The 24774-nt window shown below is 41.5% G+C and overlaps 2 protein-coding genes and 1 long non-coding RNA gene across 5 annotated transcripts in view; 1 reads left to right on the top strand and 2 right to left on the bottom strand.

The window, feature by feature from the left end:
- Positions 1 to 24774, bottom strand: part of ptchd4 (patched domain containing 4) — a 72994-nt gene that overhangs the window by 25515 nt on the left and 22705 nt on the right. The gene's annotated exons all lie outside the window — the stretch shown is intronic.
- Positions 3271 to 4775, bottom strand: LOC309689743 (LINE-1 reverse transcriptase homolog; the record flags this gene model as incomplete). The annotated part of the gene is made up of 2 exons (XM_082506364.1): positions 3271 to 3321; positions 3481 to 4775. One exon carries the CDS (start codon positions 4773 to 4775, stop codon positions 3525 to 3527), a length of 1251 nt encoding a protein of 416 aa, XP_082362490.1. The 3' UTR covers positions 3271 to 3321; positions 3481 to 3524.
- On the top strand, positions 13338 to 16589 carry LOC309689735. Of its 3 annotated transcripts, none has more exons than XR_014271513.1 (5): positions 13338 to 13375; positions 13559 to 14442; positions 16083 to 16153; positions 16272 to 16309; positions 16392 to 16589. It is a non-coding gene; the product is annotated as an uncharacterized lncRNA (long non-coding RNA). The 3 variants fall into 3 exon arrangements; XR_014271514.1 differs by having other exon boundaries at positions 13343 to 13873; positions 14374 to 14442; positions 16392 to 16587; XR_014271515.1 differs by having other exon boundaries at positions 13343 to 14442; positions 16392 to 16587.

Below are 24774 nucleotides of genomic sequence, written 5' to 3'. Positions count from 1 at the left end.
GAGAATCTCTGCCGCCATATCGGCCACTCTGCCGGCTGTGTAAAGTCGAACGGCTCCGGAGGTCCAAATTTAGCCATTTCTTTGTGTAACTCGGCGTGAAGTCCTCAATTCTGACACCATGTCATGTTCGGAGGCAATAAGACGCAGGGTTCTCAAGCACGAACCACTTTTTATTCAATTGTAGCAGCAGTGTCCGTCGCTACATCAATTTCTGGAAAAACACATATACCACCGGTCTCCTAGCGACCTCTAGTGGCTGCCCTCATGGTAGCCTTACTAGGACAACATAAACAGATTTCACAACACCTCCTAGCCTCGCCGTCAACCCAGACAAGTAAGACTATGTATTTTGTTGCCACCAATTCTTGCACTGCTGCGTGGGGCACGCATTGACTCTACACTCCTTTCATTACAGTGACTCAGAGAAACCCTGTGACCCTGTACCTTGTATGCCTGCTCCGGAAAATCCCAAATAACGTGCCCAGCCCGATAAAGAGACTATTTCCTTTTGGCTTTGCTGCTGCACACGCAGTGTGATTCCTGTTTATTTGGTTAAACAATTATTTTGGAGATGGTCTAGCCTAGACTTGTTTACTTTCTCAGCATTCCTGGTAAAAGCTTATCTGCTAGCCCTTGCTAATCACAGTGTGTTTATAGCTTCTTAGTAGGGCTGGGTATCGTCACTGATTTCTAGAATCGATTCAATTCCGATTCACAAGGTCCCGAATCGATTCGATCCACGATTCGATTTAATTCGATTCGATTCGATTTAAATCTGGGAAATTTTGACAGTCAGAGATATAATTCAGATCAGGACATTTACATATTTTTGTATCTATAAAAAGGAAGCTGACACTCTCAAGACTTTATCCAAGGTGTGAGCATCACAGCAGATGCCTTTGTGTCAAAGTAGCTGAAGATAAAACACAGAAAAACATGTAGGTGATTTTCCTGGCCTGGGATTTTATAAAAATATTCTGCAGTACATCAAAAACGAAAGAAAACCATTAATTAATGAACATTACCTCTGACGTTACAGCGGTTTTATTAGAGACATGGCTAAGCATTTTGCATTTTGAATCATTTTAAAAAGTTTCAATTTGTTCAGTATTGAACAGCAGAAATGAGGTTTTCTTTTCGGAAGAATGTAAAAGGGGAAAAAACAGCGGCCGACAGCGCTGTAAGCAACAGTAGACTTGTGTAACAAGCAAGCGAATAATGAAGAAAGCGAAACTGTTCGAGAGAGGGGGGGGGGGGGGGGAGAGGGGGAGGGAGAGAGGGAGAGAGAGAGAGCTGCGCATCGCAATGGAAGCAAAACAGTAAAAGAGTGAATTCATGACGATGTTTATGTGAAGCGTTTGGATCTTCTTTTGCTGCTGATTCGGTCAATATTGTTTGGAGAGAGATCAAACTAACAGCCTTAGAATCAGCGCATAAAGGGCGTGAACACAAAGCGCGGACCTGGATCAGCGAGCTGTCGGCTTTCAGCCCCGACTGTGAGAAAGGCGACATCTAACTGATTCTGATCCGCGGGTCGCGCTGTGTGTTTAAGTCTATGTGCAGAATCCCTGTACCTGCTCTCATTTACTGTTTGGTGGTTCTTGAAATTTTGTGAGATGTCACCAGAGATTCTGGCATTTCGGACAAAATAAATTTATATTAAAAAATCGATTCAGGATTTTAATGAATCGATTTTACGTTATCCAAGCCAGAATCGATTTTAATCGATGAATCGATTATAAAAACCCACCCCTACTTCTTAGTACCATAATCAGAAACTTTATGTTAGTAGGTAGCCAATGTTCAGAGGTTTGTTTTCCCTCTCGCACTTAGTTCACGATTAACATTTTGGTTTCTTGTGCCATTTTTGAGTGCCAAATAAATTGCTAGTTTGCACTATACCTCCATGTGGTGTCTGCATTTGAGTCCACTTACCTGTGTCTGGCCGCCCGGTCGTGACATTAGCACAACGAAAATAAATTCCACCTAAACTTGGTTTATATCTGACCCAGAGACTGCAGGTCATAACTTCTTACCTGAAGCTCATTTCATCTCTCTCTCTCTCTCTCTCTATATATATATATATATATATATAAAAAACACCCAGCACGCCCCTGCGGGCGGTTTATCCTTCAAGCTCGGGTCTTCTACCAGAGGCCTGGGAGCTTGAGGGTCCTGCGCAGTATCTTAGCTGTTCCCAGGACTGCGCTCTTCTGGACAGAGATCTCCGATGTTGTTCCCGGGATCTGCTGGAGCCACTCGCCTAGCTTGGGAGTCACCGCACCTAGTGCTCCGATTAGCACGGGGACCACCGTTACCTTCACCCTCCACATCCTCTCGAGCTCTTCTCTGAGCCCTTGGTATTTCTCCAGCTTCTCGTGTTCCTTCTTCCTGATATTGCTGTCATTCGGAACCGCTACATCGATCACTACAGCCGTCTTCTTCTGTTTGTCTACCACCACTATGTCCGGTTGGTTAGCCACCACCATTTTGTCCGTCTGTATCTGGAAGTCCCACAGGATCTTAGCTCGGTCATTCTCCACCACCCTTGGGGGCATCTCCCATTTTGACCTCGGGACTTCCAGGTTATACTCGGCACAGATGTTCCTGTACACTATGCCGGCCACTTGGTTATGGCGTTCCATGTATGCCTTGCCTGCTAGCATCTTGCACCCTGCTGTTATGTGCTGGATTGTCTCTGGGGCATCTTTACACAGCCTGCACCTGGGGTCTTGCCTGGTGTGATAGACCCCAGCCTCTATGGATCTTGTACTCAGAGCTTGTTCTTGTGCTGCCATGATTAGTGCCTCTGTGCTGTCTTTCAGTCCAGCTTTGTCCAGCCACTGGTAGGATTTCTGGATATCAGCCACCTCCTCTATCTGCCGGTGGTACATACCGTGCAGGGGCCTGTCCTTCCATGATGGTTCCTCGTCTCCCTCCTCTTTCTTGGGTTTCTGCTGCCTGAGGTATTCACTGAGCACTCGGTCAGTTGGGGCCATCTTCCCAATGTATTCTTGGATGTTCCTTGTCTCATCCTGGACTGTGGTGCTGACACTCACCAGTCCCCGGCCCCCTTCCTTCCGCTTAGCATACAGCCTCAGGGTGCTGGACTTGGGGTGAAACCCTCCATGCATGGTAAGGAGCTTTCTTGTCTTTATGTCAGTGGCTTCTATCTCCTCCTTTGGCCAGCCTATTACCCCAGCAGGGTACCTGATCACGGGCAGGGCGTACGTGTTGATGGCCCGGATCTTGTTCTTACCATTCAGCTGACTCCTCAGGACTTGCCTGACCCTCTGCAGGTACTTGGTGGTTGCAGCTTTTCTAGCGGCCTCTTCATGGTTCCCATTCGCCTGCGGGATCCCCAGGTACTTGTAACTGTCCTCTATGTCTGCAATGTTGCCTTCTGGTAGTTCAATCCCCTCAGTTCTGACTACCTTCCCTCTCTTTGTTACCATCCGACTACACTTCTCCAGTCCGAACGACATTCCAATGTCATTGCAGTATAGCCTGGTAGTGTGGATCAGTTAATCGATGTCTCGTTCACTCTTGGCATACAGCTTGATGTCATCCATGTACAGGAGGTGGCTGACAACTGCTCCGTTCCGTAGTCGGTATCCGTAGCCAGTCTTGTTAATGATCTCACTGAGGGGGTTCAGGCCTATGCAGAACAGCAGTGGGGACAGAGCATCTCCTTGGTAGATCCCGCACTTGATGGTGACTTGTGCTATGGGCTTGGAGTTGGCCTCTAGTGTTGTACGCCACATCCCCATTGAGTTCCTGATGAAGGCTCTTAGGGTCCCATTGATCTTGTACAATTCTAGGCATTCCAGTATCCAGCTGTGGGGCACTGACTCATAGGCCTTCTTGTAATCAATCCAGGCAGTGCACAGGTTGGTCAGTCTGGTCTTGCAGTCTCGGCTGATTGTTCTGTCTACCAGTAGCTGGTGTTTTGCGCCTCTCGTATTCTTGCCAATTCCTTTCTGTGTCCCGCTCATGTATTGACCCATGTGCCTGTTCATCTTAGCCGATATGATGCCTGACAGGAGCTTCCATGTAGTACTGAGGCAGGTTATTGGTCGGTAGTTGGAGGGGACCGGTCCCTTCTTGGGGTCCTTGGGGATCAGGACCGTCCGGCCTTCGGTTAGCCATTCCGGGTGTCTCTCGTCAACTAGCAGCTGGTTCATTTGTGCTGCCAGACGCTCGTGGAGTGCAGTCAGCTTCTTCAGCCAGTAGGCGTGAACCATGTCGGGCCCTGGTGCTGTCCAACTCTTCATACTGGAGACCCTTTCTTGGATATCTGCCACTGTGATGGTTACTGGACCCTGTTCAGGGAGGTCGCTGTGGTCTGCCCTCAGATCCTCTAGCCACTGAGCATTGCCGTTATGGGTTGCATCCTTCTCCCGTATGCTCTTCCAGTATTGCTCCGTCTCCAGCCTTGGTGGTGCTGTTCTCTTATTGTTCCCTTGCCACTGAGAGTACACCTTTGCTGGTTCTGTGGAGAACAGCTGGTTTATTCTCCTGCCTTCTATCTCTCTGGTGTACCTCCTCAAGCGGCTGGCCAAGGCTGTGAGTCTTTGCTTGGCAGTTTCCAAGGCCTCAGGTATGGACAGCTTGCTGTATTTCTTAGGCACCTTATTTGTCGCACCTTTCTGCAACTCCGTTAGTTGGCTAACCTCCCTCCATGCTACTTTGATCTTGCCCTCTAGCCTCCTTCTCCATGGAGGGTACTGCCCCTTGTCGCTGTTCAACTTGTAGCCAAGCATCTCACTGATCATCCAAGCTGTATTGTAGATCAGCTTGTTAGTGTCGGTAATCGTGGTTGTAGGTATTGCCCGTAGTGCTGTATTAACATCATCTAGCAGACCTTCTGAGGGTACTTCACGTAATCTTGGTAACCGGCTACGGGGGATCCAGGTTTCAAGCTTGGCCATGATCCTATTTTTCAGGTCAGTTCCTCTCGCACTCAACGATCCTTCTCCTATCGCACTTGGGGCTATGTACCCAATCTCGGGTGGGGGTGATGATATCGCCCCCCTGACCTGGCGTCCTGACTCCTCCTTGCCGTAGCATTTGTGTTGTACCTCGTCAATCTCTAGCTGTGAGAGCAGTCCCTTCTTTCGAATGTTTGAACACTGAGCTACTAGTTGTTTCGCATTCATTGTGGATGTTGGGTATCGAAGAATCCATAGGTCCCTCATGTAGCCCCTTCCGCCGGGGTTACTTGCGTAGTAGCATTCCAACAACGCCCTGTTTTCGTCTCTTGCCCACCGATGCCTTCTTGTTCCAGTAGCCCACTTTTCGTCAGGGTGCCCTGGTTCCTCAACACCTGACGCGGACCTTGTTGATCCGGGCGACGTCCGAGCTGGCATGCCTTCATATTTATCTGTCTCGCTCATGTCTGCGGTAGGCTTGCTTAGCATAGGAGGTCTAGCCGTAGGACCCTTACTGGATACAGACGCCCCAGGCAGGAATCGAACTTGAAGAGCACGCATGTTTATAAAAGGATATTCCACATGCACATATCACTTCACATGACAAGTGTTGTTTGTGTGTTTCTAGGTCTGCTATTTCCTAAACGACATTACCCTGACAGTGATGTGAAGATCAATACTATTTGACGTCAAAAGGAGCAGCTGCACCATAACATCTCTCTTTAAATCTGCACAAACACGCTGTTACACATATTCAGCTCCCTTTAGTCATTCAGACCCCTGGAAATCTGTTCCAACCGAATTTTAACTTACTTACAACAAATGTCTCTGAAAACATCTCAAGCTGTTTTGCATAGTGACAGAATTTACAAAATTCAACATATTGAAGAACTTGTCATTTTATTTAAGAAAAAAAACTGCTTGATATATAGTTTTTTCTTTTTTCGTGTGTCTTGTCCATAACCTATTTTACAGTTGGCCTATTTTGTGTATACAAAGCATTTTTTCAAAGAAGCCGAGTAGATATGATGTATTGTATAGAGGGAGAGAAACGCTGCAGTCACGAACTGTATTATTCTTTTTGCTGTCTACTTCAACTTAACACTCACTGCTACCATTGCAGTCAGTTTTAGCTGCAGGAAACATGGAGGCTTCTTACACTGTAAATGCAGTAAGGTGTAAAATTTCACACAGCCAATTAGAGGCACACCAAGAGGCTCGTGGTTCTGAATACTGAGAGATGATGTTATGAGAACGGGAAGCAATCAGTTGAAAACCTAAAGATAAGTATTAAAGATAAATCCAAGGAAAAGACAAGGAATATACACAACTCCAAGTAGAAATTTCTTTTCCCCAAAGCAAGATCCAATTATGCTAGAAACATATAAAGAAGTATATTATATACACTCCAAATGGCTCGCTCTCCCAGAAACAGTGTATTTTTCCATTAAGTCATATCATCATGGAGGAGTATTAATTGATGTGCAGAAGTGGTTTATGACTCCTTTGTGCAGGCTTTAATAACGACCTTGAAGCTGTCATGCTACCACCATTCCAGAGGTACTCATGGCAATAACATCCACAGATCGATCATCAGTCATCCAGCCCTACTTATAGAAACAGGCAAGAATTCCTAGAAGGCTTTTCACCATCAGCAGAGACGGCCATAGCGCGTGACTGGCTGCGAATGTTAAGTGTCACTATCCATCTTGCCCTCACAGGATAAGAAAATATCAGTCCATAAAAGCATCAAGGTCCAGAAAGAGAAAGCTCCAACCACCTTGTAAATCATGCAGCGGCGCTGACAGGAACATCACTGCCTGGATTGATGAGGATTGAGAGCATGGTTAAGAACTTTTCATGAAAAAAATTTAATAACCAGTATTTCTGTATTTCCTGTAAAATAGTCAGATGTCTATTCTTATTAATGTACAGAATTCACCTGCTTGCAGCTACTACTGCACATTCACCCAATGTACATACTATGTATACTGTATATATATATATATATATATATATATATATATATATATATATATATATATATATATATATATATATATATTCCTCTACAGAACCCCCCCCCCCTATTTTTGCACATGTCGTGGAGCGTGTCAGGCTACATTTCACTGTGTGTTATACTTGTATAACTATGCGTGTGACAAATAAAGAACCTTGAACCTTGAACCTTGAACTTCACCCACTCATGTGCTCTGGACGAGCTTGCAAAAGCAGCTCACCAGTTTGGCAACCAGATAACTTTCAGGTAAACGCATTATATCCATTATTGTATACATATTCTGAGAGGAAGCAGATGGACAATCAACAATATTCAACATTTGGACACCTCGGCTCCAGCTGCTAGGCCCAAGGCTGGAGCCCACCAAAACAACTCCCTGATAACGACTGTGTGATGACTATTCTTCCCGTCCCATGAAGGCCACCTGGGTTGGCTGGCAGACTGTTTACTTAGCCTGATAGAGCGAAGGACACTGTCTCCGCTGAACTATGGACACGCACACACATACACTTACACTGATAGGCACTCACTCATCCCCCCTCCCTTTCCAACGCCTTCGATGCTTGTTTCCGGCGAGGGAACACGGCGGGTCTGTGTGCCGCGCTGGAATGATAGCGCTGTGCAGGGTGGCTGCTGTGTTTCTTCGGATTACTCCTCACCCCCCACCCACCCCTGTGGCTTGTCATGTCTTCACAATGTTGTGCTGTGGACATTTATGTGCTTTTTTGTGCAAAGGAGTTTTTTTGTTTCCTGTTCTCATGCTGTCCTACCATGGAAGCACAGCATGAGTAGGGGTCTCTTTTTTCCTCTTGTACTTCCCCACTGTAATGTACATTTCAATGTTTTTCTCTGATTCTACCAATCTCCGACCTGTATCCCCATGTAATGTTTGTGCTATATGTGTAAGGTCGGGGGGGGGGGGGGGGGTCCCATTTCACTGCAGGGCAACCTGCATGTGACGAATAAAGCTTTGATTGACATATTGGCAGATGGAAAGACCACAGGCTAGACATGACATGACAGTTCCCCATAGGCGAAGCCAGAATATACTGATATTCCTTACATGGGACCTTATAGGTCAGAAACTAGAATTTCTTTATTGTCAGTTTAAGATCACAAAATAAGAACCTCAGCAGCAAACTTTAAAATTATAATCTGATGGATTTGTGGACACTTTTTAAAACTTATTTATCAGGTTAAAATAATGTAATTAGCAAGGTAATCCTAATACTATACCCATAAACAAAACTGGAAATAGATACGAGGTAGTGAAGCCATTACTGAACTGCCTTAGATCTGTATTTCTGTGCCCAGTAGGGGAAGACTACTCTGATTGTATAAAAGTCGAGGGAAAACATGACCCTTCAGCTTCTTTGCTCTATGACCTTAGTAAACACTTGTTGGGATTATGAGATCAGTTGCTACTTTAAAGTCAGAATGAAAAGAACATGATGTTAAATTTGTAAATTTTGTACAAATTAGAGGAAAAAAGTAGATAAAACATGGTAGACTTTATAGTATCAGTCTATAGCTTTTGAGCACATGAATTATCGCTTAGTTTCTAAGTCAAAAACTTCAGTCAAGACAGCAACGGTGAAAACAGCTGGCAAGCAGCCAACCTTGTTCTGTTGAAGGTAATAACACCAGCCCATTAGCACTGAAGCTCACCAATCAATACTTTCCATTTAATTCAGGCAACTATCTTTAATTGCTGAATTTTAAAGAGTCATCTCAGCTGTTTGGAGTGTAAAATCTGAATCTACACGAGCTTCAGGAAATCAGGACGCTACCAGCACAGCTTTTGTGCTGATGTTAATGCCAGAAGAGGTTTAAAAGTCTATAATTACTGAGTAACACCTTATGATTCCTAAACTGGAACTGTATCATTATGTTATTTTAAATGCTAACACCATTAACCAGTTATGTTGTTTGAGCAGTAGCAGAGGTAGCACCGCTCACCCTACAGACAATTAAAAGCATAAATATTAAAAAAAAAAAGCTACACTTCAAGGCTCAAGGTTCAAGGTTCCTTATTTGTCACATGTATAGTTATACAAGTGTAACACACAGTGAAATGTAGCCTGACACGCTCCTCGACATGTGCAAAAATTGGGGGAGGAACATTATATATATATATATATGTATATATATATATATATATATATATATATATATGTGTGTGTGTGTGTATATATATATATATATATATATATACACATTGGGTGAATGTGCAGTAGTAGCAGCAAGCAGGTGAATTCTGTACATTAATATGAATAGACATCTGACTATTTTACAGGATAGACAATATAAACATATTTAAAATTAAAGGAATTTGGAATGTACATTGTGCCTTGGTTTAAAGTGTCTGGAAGAGAGTCCTGTCTCAGACAATTATAGATGATGTGAGAGGGCGGGTGTGTGTGTTTAGGGCCCGGATTGCTTGGGGATAGAGGCTCCTCTCTCTGTCCTTGCCTGGATGATGCGGAACCTTCTACCAGATTGCAGAAGTTGGAACAGTTTGTTGCCAGGATGGGACGGGTCCTTCAGTATCTGCGCTGCTCTAGTCCGGCATCTCGTGGTGTAGGTGTCCTGAAGCGGGGGGAGAGCAATCCTGCAGCAGCGTTCTGCTGTACGGATCACTCTCTGGAGAGCTTTTTGGTCCTTCACACAGCTGGTCCCGAACCACGATGTCATGTTCTGTGTGAGGATGCTCTCCACAGCGCCTGTATAGAAAATCCTGAGGATCTTTGGAGAGACCCTGAACTTCCTCAGTTGTTGTAGGTGATACAGGCGCTGCCTAGCCTTTTTGGTCTGGACCTGAATGTGGGCAGCCCATGTCAGGTCTGAGGAGATGTGGACACCAAGATACTTGAAGGACTGCACCCTCTCCACTGGAGCTCCATTGATGATAATGGGCTTGTAGTCTCTGTGCTGACCCCTTCTGAAGTCCACCACCAGCTCCTTGGTCTTGCCGACGTTCAGCTGGAGGTGGTTGTCCTGGCACCATGATGCCAGATTCTTCACTTCATCCATGTAAGCCATCTCATCGTTGTTGGAGATGGCACCCAACACCACTGTGTCGTCAGCAAACTTCCCAATGGTGTTGGAGCCATGGGTGGCCACACAGTCTGAAGTGTAGAGGGAGTAGAGCAGGGGCGAGAGGACACATCCCTGAGGTGCTCCTGTGTTGATGGTGATGCTGTTTAAGACGCATCTACCCACCCTCACCACCTGAGTTCTGCCAGTGAGGAAGTCCAACACCCATGCACACAGACGGCTGTTAAGTCCCAGATCCCTCAGCTTTGTGAACAGTCTGCAGGGCACTATTGTGTTAAACGCTGAACTGTAATCAACAAACAGCATTCGCACATAGTTACCCTGTTTCTTGTCCACGTGGCTGAGAGTGGTGTGTAGTGGTGTGTACACGGTTGTAATATTCCTCTTACCTTCTTGGACAGCCATGGCTTATGTTGTTGTGCCTACAAAAGAACCACTTGCTTGTTTAACATTCTAAATGTAAGGTCTCCTTTCACTCCCACTATTTTCTATTCCATTCTATGATGCCTCTTACGCTGACTGAACTTACGCAGGAACTGTTAAACAAGTAGATCCCACATAAACACTGTGTCCATGAGAGGAAAAACAAAGATCTCACAGCTGAAGTTAGTACTGACTCCAACTTCACAGTTGGTCTCCATAGTATACAGAGTAAGACCTCATTGCTATCTGGATTTTAGTATTAGAGTTTAGTATTGTGACTGGTCTCGCTGGTTTTGAGATTTCTCGGTTGACCTAAAAGGAACACATTCTTCCAACATACTTCCATTATGACTCATACAAGGCTGATGAATACAGACTGGCATTGTGGAGCTTCATCATGCACCAGAGAAACAAACAATAGCAGCCTGTTGTATTAACTAAATAAAATGCAGGTCTGGATGGTCGATATCCTGAATTTATATAAACCTGTCAGCAAGAGAAAGGAAAAAAGTGCCAGCACTACCTCTGCAACGTCCCAGCATGTATGTTTCATGAGTGCTGTTCTGCTTTCTTTTCTTTCCCCCTGCCTGTTTTTACACTTCTAACAGCCATCACATATCCAGAGAGAGAAGAAAGTGACAAGCTCAACTCAGCAGTAATTGGCCAGCTCGCATATGACACGGCAGATAGGCACAAGGGAGACAGACAAGAGGAGAGGGTGCTCCATATTAAACAAAGGTCCAAAGACATCTGACGGTACCTGCCCTGTGCAAATCTGCTTCCACTACATGATTCAAAGGCCACAGATGACATTAGTTAGACATTTGAGAGAGAATAATGGATTAATTTTACTACAGTGTGAAGGGAGGCTTTGATGAAACAGATAAAGAGAAACCATGACACAGCTTTACACTTAACAAGCCAATACAACTTTAGAGAGGAGCGACATCTCTTTTGTATTATTTGGATAGGATGGGACTTTTTTGAAACTATTTCAAAAATCATTTACTTTGTTCTCTGCTACATTTATGTGAAATTCAGCTGTTGTCTTCATAGTCTTGTGTTATAATGATTGGGCCTTTTGTGCTAATTTTATACCATGTTATTTTACCAGTGTTACAGTACTACATTTCCAAAGAAAGTGCTGCCCTTGTTACACGCGTCTTGTACTACAAATTATGTCACCTTAAATTCCTTTATGTAGTTTTTAGTTGACCTTAACCATCATTCTCTCAAACCTTAGCGTTTTCTAGCCCTGATAAGTTTCCAAATTGCATTACTATGTGTAACTGCTACGTTTCACAATGAAGATTGGTGCCTCATCATGCATAGCATTCTGCCTTTATAGTAGGTCAGAGATCAATTTCCATCCCATCAGACAGACGAAGAGATTTTTGGCTTTTATGCAGGAATGGCTTTCATCTGGCCACTCTACCAGCACAAAGAGAGAGAAGTTTTGGTCATTCGCAGGCAATTAGAGAGTTTTCTGGGAGCTCTATTACCACATGGACCACACACTGTTTCTCTGTAGATGCATGTGTAACCACATGTGTAAATCCTGTATGTAAATCATATATGCTTTCTGGTTCTTCAAAAGTTTTTGACTGCAAAAGGGGATATCTCATTTTGATTTCAGTTGGGCCCTCATATTAAGCCCCTAATGTGCCTAGCGATTTTCCTTACTGAGGAGTTGGCAACACTGATTCCTCTCTGCATTTAACCTATTCACTCTGTGAAGCAGTGGGCAGCCATTGGACGCCACGGGAGCAGTGTGTAGATGGCTGTCCCTCCATGAGCCTGGTTCTACTGGAGGTTTTTTCCTGTGAAAACAGAGTTTTTCCTTCCCACTGTCGCCAGAGTGCTTACACACAGGGCTCACTTGATTGTTGGGTTTTTCTCTGTATGTATTATTGTAGGGTCTACCTTACAATATAAGATACTCTTGTTTTGATTTGACGCTGTATAAATAAAATTGAATTAACTAAAATATGTCCACAGGGGGTGCTACACTGGCATGACACATTTGGTATCAGTTTCTATTACAGTTCTCAGTGTCTGTCCTGATGTGGCACTGATATAGTGATAGGGGTGTGCCTCAGTCAGAACCTCCCAAAAGGAGGGTGGACATCTGCTACCTCTGAGGTCCTGTCACATGAAATTACAGACTTCATCAACTCCTCTCCATCTCCTTCTTCTGTCTCCACCTCCTGCCTCTTCCTCTTCATCTTCCATTCTCCTCTTCCCCTCTCTCCTCCCTCCTAAAATTCAGTCTCTGTCCTACCTTTCTGCAGAGTAAAAGAGGAAAAGGAAAGAGACAAAAATAGAATGTGATTTATTGGAAAGAAAAAAGGGACCTTTTTCTTTCCAATAAATCAGTCTTTTTTTTTCTCTTTGATTTTTTTTAGCTTCTTTCACACCTCTAGCCCTTCATCTCCTCTCCTGTCCTTCTCCTCTGCCTCTAGGTCATAAGGAGGGAGCTGAGCCAGTCTCTTGTTCCTGAGTCTTACTTAAACTTAAGTTATGTCAGCTGGCATGCAGCCAAGCTCTACCAAAGCTCTGGGGATCTGGTGACCTTAGTAATACATAGAGAAGAAAGATATACTGTAGAGTAAATAGACAAGGTATATTTAAAGAACGAAAGGGAGACAGATAAGGAAAGAGAGGATATGATGGAGGAAAATGTGGAAAATGTACATTTAATGTATGTTTGAATGTGACACATGTTATTAAGCTTGTAATCCTGAAAACTACCTTAAATAAATTCTCAGTCAGTTCTTATTTTGCCAGCCTTCATTTTAACCTCCACACATCTAGACCACCTCCCACCTAGGGGTGGGCGGTATAAACGGTATACGGTAGAAACTATATAAATTTGGCCAACGGTAGAGATTTTGACTATATTGTTCTACACTGTAAAACCCAACAGTGCATCTTACTAAAAGAAGTAAGTTGTTCTTACTCAGTTCTGAAAAATAGTTAAAGTAACTTTCATGAAGTGTGTTAGGTAGACCCAAAAGTATACATATGATATAATAACTTTATTGTAATAAGTACACATTATGTTTTTGTAACGTTTTAAGTACTGTTGCTTTAAACTGTTTAAGTTGTGCTAATTCATTTGTATTAGTCATCATCCACAGCCCCGCCCCCAGTGTTTTGCCTGGACTTGTCGGCCATGAGACAGGAGCCTCGTCAAGAGAGTGGAAAGTACAAGATAAAGTTATTTTTATGTTTTTTTGTTAATGCTTACTTCTAGCATACAAAACGTACATTTATCAGACTGCTTTGTTTTAGTTGTACTTCGTTGTAATTTATCAGACTACTTTGTTGTAGTAGCTCGTAACTTAGCTTGCCAGCACACAATTCCCGCCTAGCGCTGTATGGAGTCTGCCTTCACAATTTAAAAAATTAACGGTTGGTGGCTTGTTTCAATCAATAGTTGGTAAGTAGTCTGATTTTTGCAAACTGCATGCCACAAAACCTTTGGTAAAATCAGTGTTTACGCTTTTCTGACTCTGACCTTTATCAAGTTCAAATGTAGCCTACTTTTGACACAGTGAAAATAGTAGAAAATTTATTTAGTGTTAATTTTAAGAGTTTAACGGACAAGTTCGCCTTCACAAATTTTGAATATGATGGTTAGTGGCATTTTAGTCGCGAAATAATTTACCTTTTCAAAGCTGCACTGCACCAAACCTAAACGTTTCTGACTCTGTACTTTCCAAGGGTTAGCCTATTGTGTACTTCACTTGTGTAAAATTGCTTTATTATTTTATAACGTATAGAGTAGTTGACCAACCTGAATTGAAAATGAACTGTAGTGCAAGAATAAATCTTACTGTTTTCCAAGCTTGTGTTATTCAGATTGACTGTTTTTAAGTGAAGTAAAAGTAAAAACTGTTCTGCTAGCTTTCTGTCCTCATGGCTTTTGTGTTATTACAGTCTGACGATTGAAGGAGCAGTAGCATGCCGAGAGATCATCCAGCACTGCACTAAAGACAACCAGTAAAGGTGATTTTAAAACGATTTGGTATCAAAATGTGGAATTGCAAGTTGTGTAGTTTGTCTAGTTTTTCTACTGCCATAAAAGTCATGTTGTTGAAGCATTATCGGCTCAACCATGGTCAGTACTCCACAATTTCACCCTTACCCTGTCTCTACAACACATGCATGTGTACATTTAATACATTTAATTCATTAAAGATACACATGTCAACAATGCACACTCCCACGCAAAGAAAAGACGGTTCTTATCCAGATTTGAATAATTATGGATTTTGTTGCTCTATGTGTAATTTTAAGCAGCCATTTATTGAAAGCCAAATGTTTATCCATCTGAGGGGGCATTTAAAACGAAAAGAAACTGTTCCATGTCCTTTCAAGAACTGCAATTTTAAAACCAATGTCTACTCAACCTTCAATGCCCACAAATGCAGAGACCACCAAAATTCAACAAGTTACAATGAAGGCATTGTGCAAAGTGTTATAAATGTAGAACAAAAAGATGACATGCAGCTTGATTCAATAGAGTCATCAGATGACAATCAAGTGGCATCCACCAGTGAAATCAGTGGAATTGAGGGTTTAGAAGAGCAGTTGCAATACAATCTGGCTGGATTTTTCTTGAAAATGCAGACCCTTCTCCATGTGTCCCAGAGAGCAACACAGGAGATTATTGAGCATATTGATCAGTTGTTTTTGTTATCACAACCTTTGGTTAGAAAATCAGTTGTAGATATACTGAAAAAGCACAACTGTACATATACGGACAAACTGGTGGATGAGATTTGTCAGGCAGTTTCTGATAGTAATGTTTTACATAAATGTGTCACATCTGAAGGACCACTATCTACAGCAAAGAGGAGGAAATCATATTATGAAGAAAATTTTCCATATGTCAAACCTGTGGAGTATTTAATTGAATCGTCAAAGCACACTTATATGTATGTGCCTATTCTCACATCTTTGCAATTGTTGTTGAAAAAAAATGATGTGCTTGAAGAAATTAAACAAGCACCCACACAGATTCCTGGACATTTCATGTCATTTTGTGATGGATCCTACTACCAGGAAAATGTTCTACTGTCACAAGAGGGACAGAAATTGTCAATGATACTTTATGTGGATGATTTTGATCACAAACCCACTTGGTACCTCAAAGAAAATACATAAAGTCTTTGCAGTTTATTGGACACTGGAAAACTTTCCAGTTAAATCTTGTTCTGCTCTACACTGCACCCAGCTTGCTCTGCTGTGCAATTCCAATGATGTACGCCAGTTTGGGTGTAAGGAAATGCTGTCACCACTCTTAAATGATCTGAAAACTCTTGAAGAAGTAGGTGCCTACATTGAGACTCTTGGTGAATGTCTTAAAGGCACTGTCTACTCTGTTGTGGCAGACAACCTTCTGCCCATGGACTTGCTGGTTTCAATGAGAGTTTCAGGTCTACATATTTCTGTAGGTTTTGTCATGCCACCCAAACAGAAATGCAAACAGAAAATGCTGTTACAGGGAATTATGTAATGAGAACAAAAGATGCTCATGATAATTATTGTGCAAGAGCTTCAGAATGATGACATTAAGGAAAACTATGGTGTTAAAAACACCTGTGTTCCTTCTGACCATCTCTCTTTCTTTCATCCTGTCACAGGCTTCCCACCTGACTTCCTACACGACCTGTTTGAAGGTGTCATTTCAGTGGAGTTGGCACATTGTTTAAAGGTTTGATTTCTAAGAGATATTTTAACTTAGAAGACTTAAACAGAGCAATTCTGCCCTTTCCATACCAACATTCTGACAAAGTTAATCGCCCTCATCCAATAACCTCAAATTTTGCCAGGTGAGGGACCATGGCCAGCACTCTTTCATGAGACACAGGTAAGTACAACTACGTATATAACATTTGCTGCTCATATAGTATGCTGTGTTTTGCTTATAATATTTTTGGAATTCTCTTCAGCTCTACTTTGAATTTCATCGGATCACCAATCAGAATCTGCCACATGTGTTTTATGCTGCGCTGGATGATTATGCTCCTCAGCTGACTGGACTTTACAAAAAGAGGAAAACTGGACGGGTCGGTGAAAGGATGGAGCAGCTTTTGTCGGCATATGGAAAACAGGTATTTAAAAGATACTAATTATTATTCTGCTTGCTTGGCAGTTGCCATTGTTATGTGTTTGTTTATTTTTATATATATATATATATATATATATATATATATATATATATATTAGGGGTGCAACGATATTCGTATCGATATTGAACCGTTCGATACAGTGCTTTCGGTTCGGTACGCATATGTATCGAACAATACAACATTTGTAATTTATTTTATCAATTTTCCTTCTGACGATGCTGTCTGTGTGGAGCGCTCAGTGAATCTGTGTTCGACTACTCCGCCTAGGCTGCACTGTCGAGCGCAGATCCACTGAGCGCTCAACACAGACAGCATAGTCAGAAGGAAGAGCGCAGGGCAAGCTAGCGAGACAGAAGTTAAGCTCTACTTGCAACAGGCAAATTGAACGTCATTCAGATCTGGCGTTTGGAATTATTTTGGTTTTCATGTGACGTATGACCCTGAAGGTAAGCGAGTCATGGACTAAAGTAAAACAGTATGTTGGATGTGCCATGCAATGCTCAATTACATTGGTGTGAACTAGTGTGTTAGCGCAGTTAGCTCGTTAACGTGTTAGCTGTCTAGCCCCATGCACGGAGCGATCGGCGGTAGCTCGTTAACGGAGATTTGCTGTGTTGTGGCGTTAAGGTCATTTCAACGAGATTAACCTGAAAGCACTAGTGGGAACACAACGAATATGACTGCACATTTACGCCGACATCATCCTAGTGCAAAGACAAGTGGAAGCAGACAAAAAAAGCAAGCATGCTACTAACTTTAGCCGAGTCATTTAGACAGCTGTTAGCACATGATTCTCCTTATGCTGCTGAGAATATAGCCCAGAAGAAGCGGATAGTATAGCTTTTATTTTGGAAAGAGACATTTCTCTGTAATAAACTCTCTTTTCCAAAGATGAGTGATTCCTCAATCAGATACAGGGCTTGCAATATCGCTAGCCCGACGTCCTGGGGCTAGCGATTTTTTTCAGTCGGGCTACCAAAATCTATCTCTTCCCTGCCCGTCGGGCTATTGTAGGAAAAATATATGTCAATGCTTCTGCATTCTTTCAGAAATGTAGCTGGGTAATTATGTCATTGGCGTCGGTGAGCCACTGTCAATATGTGACATATTGAAGTCGCGTTTGAATTTGCGCTTGTTTTTTTGCTTTCACTTTGCAATCGCGCGAACTGTGTATAGAGAGCGACAGCACTGATCTGTGAGTGATGATAATTTGTGCACCAATTCCTCTGACATCGTCTTATTAATCGTTAGCTTACTATGCAAACATGACAAGTGAAATCTCCCGCAGCAAGCTTAAACATGTGAGAGGTTGATCGCGCAGAGAATCGCTGAGCTTATGTGAGTGAGTGTGTAAAAGCATTTCAGTTCTGCTGAGCCAAATAAGACAGGTCAGGGTGAAGAAGTGACAGCCAAAGAAAAGCTTACCACAAAACGGAGAAGTTATGACAAATCAGACTATAAGGCAAAAAGAAAGTGCAGCTTTATGGTTTCATGGACAAAAGAATTTCTGTGGCTGCAATATGATGAGCTAAATAACCAGGGCTGCACATAAGTGGTCCGCAGGTGCGCATTCGCTGTCAAAATAAAAAACACGCACAAGGGTTAGGGTTAAATTTAAAAACTGTACTTTTGAGTTAAAATATATATTTATAATTTTAATAAATGACAAATTAAAAAGGCATGAACATTTTTTTGTATGGAAAAAATATCGAACCGTGACACCAAAGTATCGAACCGAACCGAACCTATATATATATATATATATATATATATATATATATATATATATATATATATATATATGTATAAGGACACAAACGACATCTATGCAACTAGAACAGCAGTTCTGGCCGGCCTACCAATGTACCTCAGAGATTTTCAAAACATGCAAGGTACTTTGGTATTACAATAATTTGCACATTTGAATTTAAAAAAGGTTGAAAGGAGTTTATAAGTCATCTGGACTTGGGTTGAAAGTTGAAGACGTGAAGTTGAATGACTTATAAACTTCTTTCATCCTTGATTTGACTACCTGGATGAATGAAAAATGAACCTTCACTGTCAACTTAAAACATGTTATGATATATAGAATTTGAAAAACTGAAGAAAGGTGCCTGAACATTTGTATTTATGCTTTTAACAGAGATATTACAGATGAATAATTGTGCACTCTGTATTATATCTTAGGGTGAAATTGAGTTCTATGAAGCCATAGAATTGCTCTGGTTGCTGATGTCGATGAAGAGGAGGTGCCTGGAGGAGTTCCTTTCTCACCACGCCAAGTGTTCATAGAACTTGAAGATCAGTTTGTTATGACTCATCACTCATGGACTGATGCCCTGGTGTCTTTGTTTGGGCTAATCTATGCTCTGCATCTGAGCTATCCTATGAAGTATACTGGCTTTTTTGAGTTCATTCAAGTAGTGTTGCTGAAGCTAGACGATGAGAGAAAGCAACTAAAACCAAAATTGCAGACACTAAAAAATGAGCTTGTGCAGATGATGTTTGTTTTTCACTGGTCACTATATTCGTGCTTTTTCAGTTATCTGTGAATGGCTTCAATAGTTTTATTTGTTCTGGGTAATTAGCTTTCTAAAAGGCAATGTGGAGAAAGCTAAGAATAAGGAGAAAATCCATATTTGACGTTTTGTTTGTGATTGAAAAAAATCTTCACATAGTGTGTAATCTTAAGCTTATTTCTAAAAACATATTTTAGTTACATGGAAATCTTTTGCGAGATAACTGATAATTAGTCAATATGTACAGTATACTTTCATGCTTTATTTTTTAATTGTGTGATGAGTGCCAGTTCACTCGAGGTCTGGGCAAAACTGTTGCGAAGCCACAAATACCTTTGAGAATACTTTTTGTTAGTGACATCCTTAGTTCAGCTGTTTTCTATAGTTGCATTGCTGTAGTGCATGTGATTTCATTATTATACTAAATGTTACTTAAAATTGTGATTGTTATGGCTCTAATTGCCTCTAGACTATTGTTTTTTTATGATGTACACCTATGTATCAGGTCTACATGACTAAATTTGTGTTTTGTACATTTAATCGATTTTCAAAATGCTACAAAAAACATTCAAAATTCCCTAAAAGTGCAAGTTTTAAAATGCCTAATTATTTGTTATTTGATAATGGCTTTAGCAGTCATAGGTTATGACTGAAAGTATGGTTGTATTCATTCTGTATTTTCTCTGCAGTTAAAGTTAATAAAAACTGAATGGAAAGAATAATAGCTTGGTTTTGTGTTAATAGTACTTGAACCATTTGGTGCAATCGGTTTCCCCAATTGGATTAAGTTGTTTAAATACAACTATTTAAGTTAATTTAACTTAATTTGAATATGAGCATGTAACACTTTAAATAAGTTTGAATAAATACAGCATCTTAGTACAAGAAATTTAATGGTTTAAGTTGAAACATACTAAATACAATGAGTAAATAAACATAATGCATTTGAGTTACATTATCATATTTGCTTTGGGTTCTTGGGACTCTAATAAAGTACTTAAATAACCCCAAACTGTTTAAGTTATAAAACTTGAATCAATTGGTGCAATCGGTTTCCCCAAATCATTTGAGTTAACTTAACTTGTCAGGTTTTACAGTGTACCGCAATAGTGCATGTTGATAGCGCATATCATCAGACTGCGCCTGTTTTGGTCGAAAGCATTGCAGCGTATGTAAACAACATCATCTGCAAATTATGCCGGGTGACAGTAATAGCAAAGAGACAAAGCATTTTTGGAATATGGGGAAATCCAAAAACTGCACTTCCTCCACTTCTGTACCATTGATTCTTTAATGCTGAATTCTCTCGCAGCTGCTTTATTCCCATGTTGTTGCAGCATATTAACGACTAACCTCATATTGTGGATGGATTATCTCAGTTGTTCTCCTAACTGAAGTTTGGTCCATTTATAGCATCCTGCCATGCAAGTGCATTTGTCCCTAACCACCAGAAACCCTCACGTTAACTTTTATTGAGTGGAAAAAAGTTAGCGTCCATCCTTCAGCTTCAATGCGCTAATGTTATGCTAACATAGCTGTTTTTCTAGCGATCACGTAGGACATCATTACATACCAGCTAGTCCAACTTCAGTAACCCTACAAAAGTCACTGCTGTTTAGTTTTCTGTCGTCATTTATGTTTGAAGTGATAGCAGAGCTGTATGGTTTAATTTTTTCAGAAATCTCTCAGTCAGAACATGGCATATCATGTTTAGGTGGAAACTAGCAAGCTAACTTCCTGCTAACTTCTAACAAAGTTGAATTTACAGGGAGTGCAGAATTATTAGGCAAGTTGTATTTTTGAGGAATAATCTTATTATTGAACAACAACCATGTTCTCAATGAACCCAAAAAACTCATTAATATCAAAGCTGAATGTTTTTGGAAGTAGTTTTTAGTTTGTTTTTACTTTTAGCTATTTTAGGGGGATATCTGTGTGTGCAGGTGACTATTACTGTGCATAATTATTAGGCAACTTAACAAAAAACAAATATATACCCATTTCAATTATTTATTTTTACCAGTGAAACCAATATAACATCTCCACTAGGGCTGGGTATCGTCACTGATTTCTAGAATCGATTCAATTCCGATTCACAAGGTCCCGAATCGATTCGATCCACGATTCAATTTAATTCGATTCGATTCGATTTGAATCTGGGAAATTTTGACAGTCAGAAATATTATAATTCAGATCAGTACGTTTACATATTTTTGTATCTATTAAAAGGAAGCTGACACACGCAAGACTTTATCAGAGGTGTGAGCATCACAGCAGAGGCCTTTGTGTCAAAGTAGCTGAAGATAAAACACAGAAAAACATGAAGGTGATTTTCCTGGCCTGGGATTTTATAAAAATAATCTGCAGTACATCAAAAACGAAAGAAAACCATTAATCAACACATGAACATTACCTCTGAAGTTACAGCGGTTTTATTAGAGACACGGCTAAGCGTTTTGCATTTTGCTTAATTTTAAAAAATTAAAATTTGTTCAATATTGAACGGCAGAAATTAGGTTTACTTTTCGGAAGTAAGTAAAAGGGAAAAAAAAACGTCGTCCGACAGCGCTGTAAACAACGGTAGACTTGTGCGTAACAAGCAAGCGAATAATGCAGAAAAGAGAGAGAGAGAGAGAGCTGTGCATGAAGTGTGATTTGTTTTTGTTTTTTATCCTGAAAAGTCAGCAAAAGTCAGAGGGAATTCATGACGATGTTTATGTGAAGCGTAGTTTGGATCTTCTTTTGCTGCTGGTTCGGTCAATATTGTTTGGAGAGAGATAAAACTAACAGCCATATGATCAGTGCAAAAAGGGCATAAACAAAAAGCGCGGACCCGCGGATCAGAATCAGCGAGCTGTCGGCTTTCAGCCCCGACCGTCAGCTGAGAAAGGCGACATCTCACTGATTCTGATCCGCGGGTCCGCGCTGTGTGTTTACGTCTTTGTGCAGAAGCCGTGTACCTGCTCTCATTTACTGTGTTAGCTGTTTGGTGGTTGTTGAAATTTTGTGATCTTTCACCTGAGATTCTGGCATTTCGGGCAAAATAAATTAATATTAAAAAATCGATTCAGGATTTTAATGAATCGATTTTACGTTATCCAAGCCAGAATCTATTTTAATCGATAAATCGATTATAAAAACCCACCCCTAATCTCCACATTCACAAATATACATTTCTGACATTCAAAAACAAAACAAAAACAAATCAGCAACCAATATAGCCACCTTTCTTTGCAAGGACACTCAAAAGCCTGCCATCCATGGATTCTGTCAGTGTTTGGATCTGTTCACCATCAACATTGCATGCAGCAGCAACCACAGCCTCCCAGACACTGTTCTGGGAGGCTGTGTTAAATGTGTACTGTTTTCCCTCCTTGTAAATCTCACATTTGTTGATGGACCACAGGTTCTCAATGGGGTTCAGATCAGGTGAACAAGGTGGGCATGTCATTAGTTTTTCTTCTTTTATACCCTTTCTTGCCAGCCACGCTGTGGAGTACTTGGACGCGTGTGATGGAGCATTGTTTCTGCATGAAAATCGTGTTTTTCTTGAAGGATGCTGTTAGGTTTTGTATTGTTGATTGTCATTTATGCTTAGAAATATCTACTTATATATGCTTAGAGTTTTATAATTAGTTGTAGATTGGTAGAGGTTTGATCCTTAATAGTCTGCAAACTTTGTGTGCATTAGAGAGCACTCTGGGAGCACGAGAGAGGTCGTACCTTGTCTTATTGTTTTACAGTAGGATTAACGTAGCTACGTCTGTTCTAGTCTAAGTACTTTTTGTTTAGATGAACTGCTGGACTTCCTCACCATGTTATCTAGGGTGAACCATCTAGGGTGAGGGGGAGACTACCCTCTTCCTGACCAAGGATGTTTGCTTTTGTGCTTTCATGTTATATGACCCTTTGATCAGCAGTACCCCACCCACACACACACACACACACACACACACACACACACACACACACACACACACACACACACACAGAGTATTCTTTGTTCACATGTATACCTATGTAAGATGCTATATGTTAATGACCCTATGCATATTCATGTAACCACAATAAAAGGAGTGCTATGGGGAACCTGGCTGAGAGTCTGATGGAGGTCAAGTGGTGGAACAACACTTGGCTCCAGGCAGGTCTCCCTCATGCATGAGTAACAAGAAGAACTTTGCCTACTTCGTGTCTTGCTTGCTGTGTAATTATATTGCCTTCAACGTTCCAGCGAATAGGTTCAAGCTACAAACCTATCAGATGCAGACTTCTTCCTGTACCACTGCTTGAAGAAGGTGTCTTCCAGAAACTGGCAGTAGGACTGGGAGTTGAGCTTGACTCCATCCTCAACCCGAAAAGGCCCCACAAGCTCATCTTTGATGATACCAGCCCAAACCAGTACTCCACCTCCACCTTGCTGGCGTCTGAGTCGGACTGGAGCTCTCTGCCCTTTACCAATTCAGCCACGGGCCCATCCATCTGGCCCATCAAGACTCACTCTCATTTCATCAGTCCATAAAACCTTAGAAAAATCAGTCTTGAGATATTTCTTGGCCCAGTCTTGACGTTTCAGCTTGTGTGTCTTGTTCAGTGGTGGTCGTCTTTCAGCCTTTCTTGCCTTGGCCATGTCTCTGAGTATTGCACACCTTGTGCTTTTGGGCACTCCAGTGATGTTGCAGCTCTGAAATATGGCCAAACTGGTGGCAAGTGGCATCTTGGCAGCTGCACGCTTGACTTTTCTCAGTTCATGGGCAGTTATTTTGTGCCTTGGTTTTTCCACACGCTTCTTGCGACCCTGTTGAGTATTTTGAATGAAATGCTTGATTGTTCGATGATCACGCTTCAGAAGCTTTGCAATTTTGAGACTGCTGCATCCCTCTGCAAGGTATCTCACTATTTTTGACTTTTCTGAGCCTGTCAAGTCCTTCTTTTGACCCATTTTGCCAAAGGAAAGGACGTTGCCTAATAATTATGCACACCTGATATAGGGTGTTGATGTCATTAGACCCCTTCTCATTACAGAGATGCACATCACCTAATATGCTTAATTGGTAGTAGGCTTTCGAGCCTATGCAGCTTGGAGTAAGACAACATGCATGAAGAGGATGATGTGGACAAAATACTCATTTGCCTAATAATTCTGCACTCCCTGTAATAAATTCTGTTTTCATGGATGCCTGGATGTTAAACTTAATTGTTACACCTGGTAAAGCAGCAATGCTTATTATTTTAATAGAGATGAAAGAATTTAGACAGTTTATAACTCTCAGTGATGCCGCAGTGTTCGTTTGATTTTGGGGCCTGAAGCAGACGGAGTTTTGGACCCAGATTACTCTGCAAGGCTTCTGACTACGGCAGCCGTAATGCTCTGGCAATCCATCCTTCACAGTGTTGCCAACTTAGCGACTTTGTCGCTATATTTAGCGAGTTTTCAGACCCCCTTAGCGACTTTTTTTCTAAAAAGTGACTAGCGACAAATCTGGTGACTTTTTCTGGTATTATTGGAGACTTATTTATGACAACTTTTTGAGGGCAGGAGACGTTCACACCCATGCGTCCAAACTGCAAATGAATCGCGTATAAGCGAAGCCGCTGCTTCCGCACTGACTGTAACGCAGTCAGTTTTTCTTTTACTGTGATTCTGTTTTGTGGATCACAATGTTTAAAACTACTGGGGTGATCGT

This window comes from Aulonocara stuartgranti (genome assembly GCF_965226115.1).
Source record: "Aulonocara stuartgranti genome assembly, chromosome: 15".
NCBI classification, from domain to species: domain Eukaryota; kingdom Metazoa; phylum Chordata; class Actinopteri; order Cichliformes; family Cichlidae; genus Aulonocara; species Aulonocara stuartgranti.
This window is presented reverse-complemented; position numbering and strand designations above follow the sequence as displayed.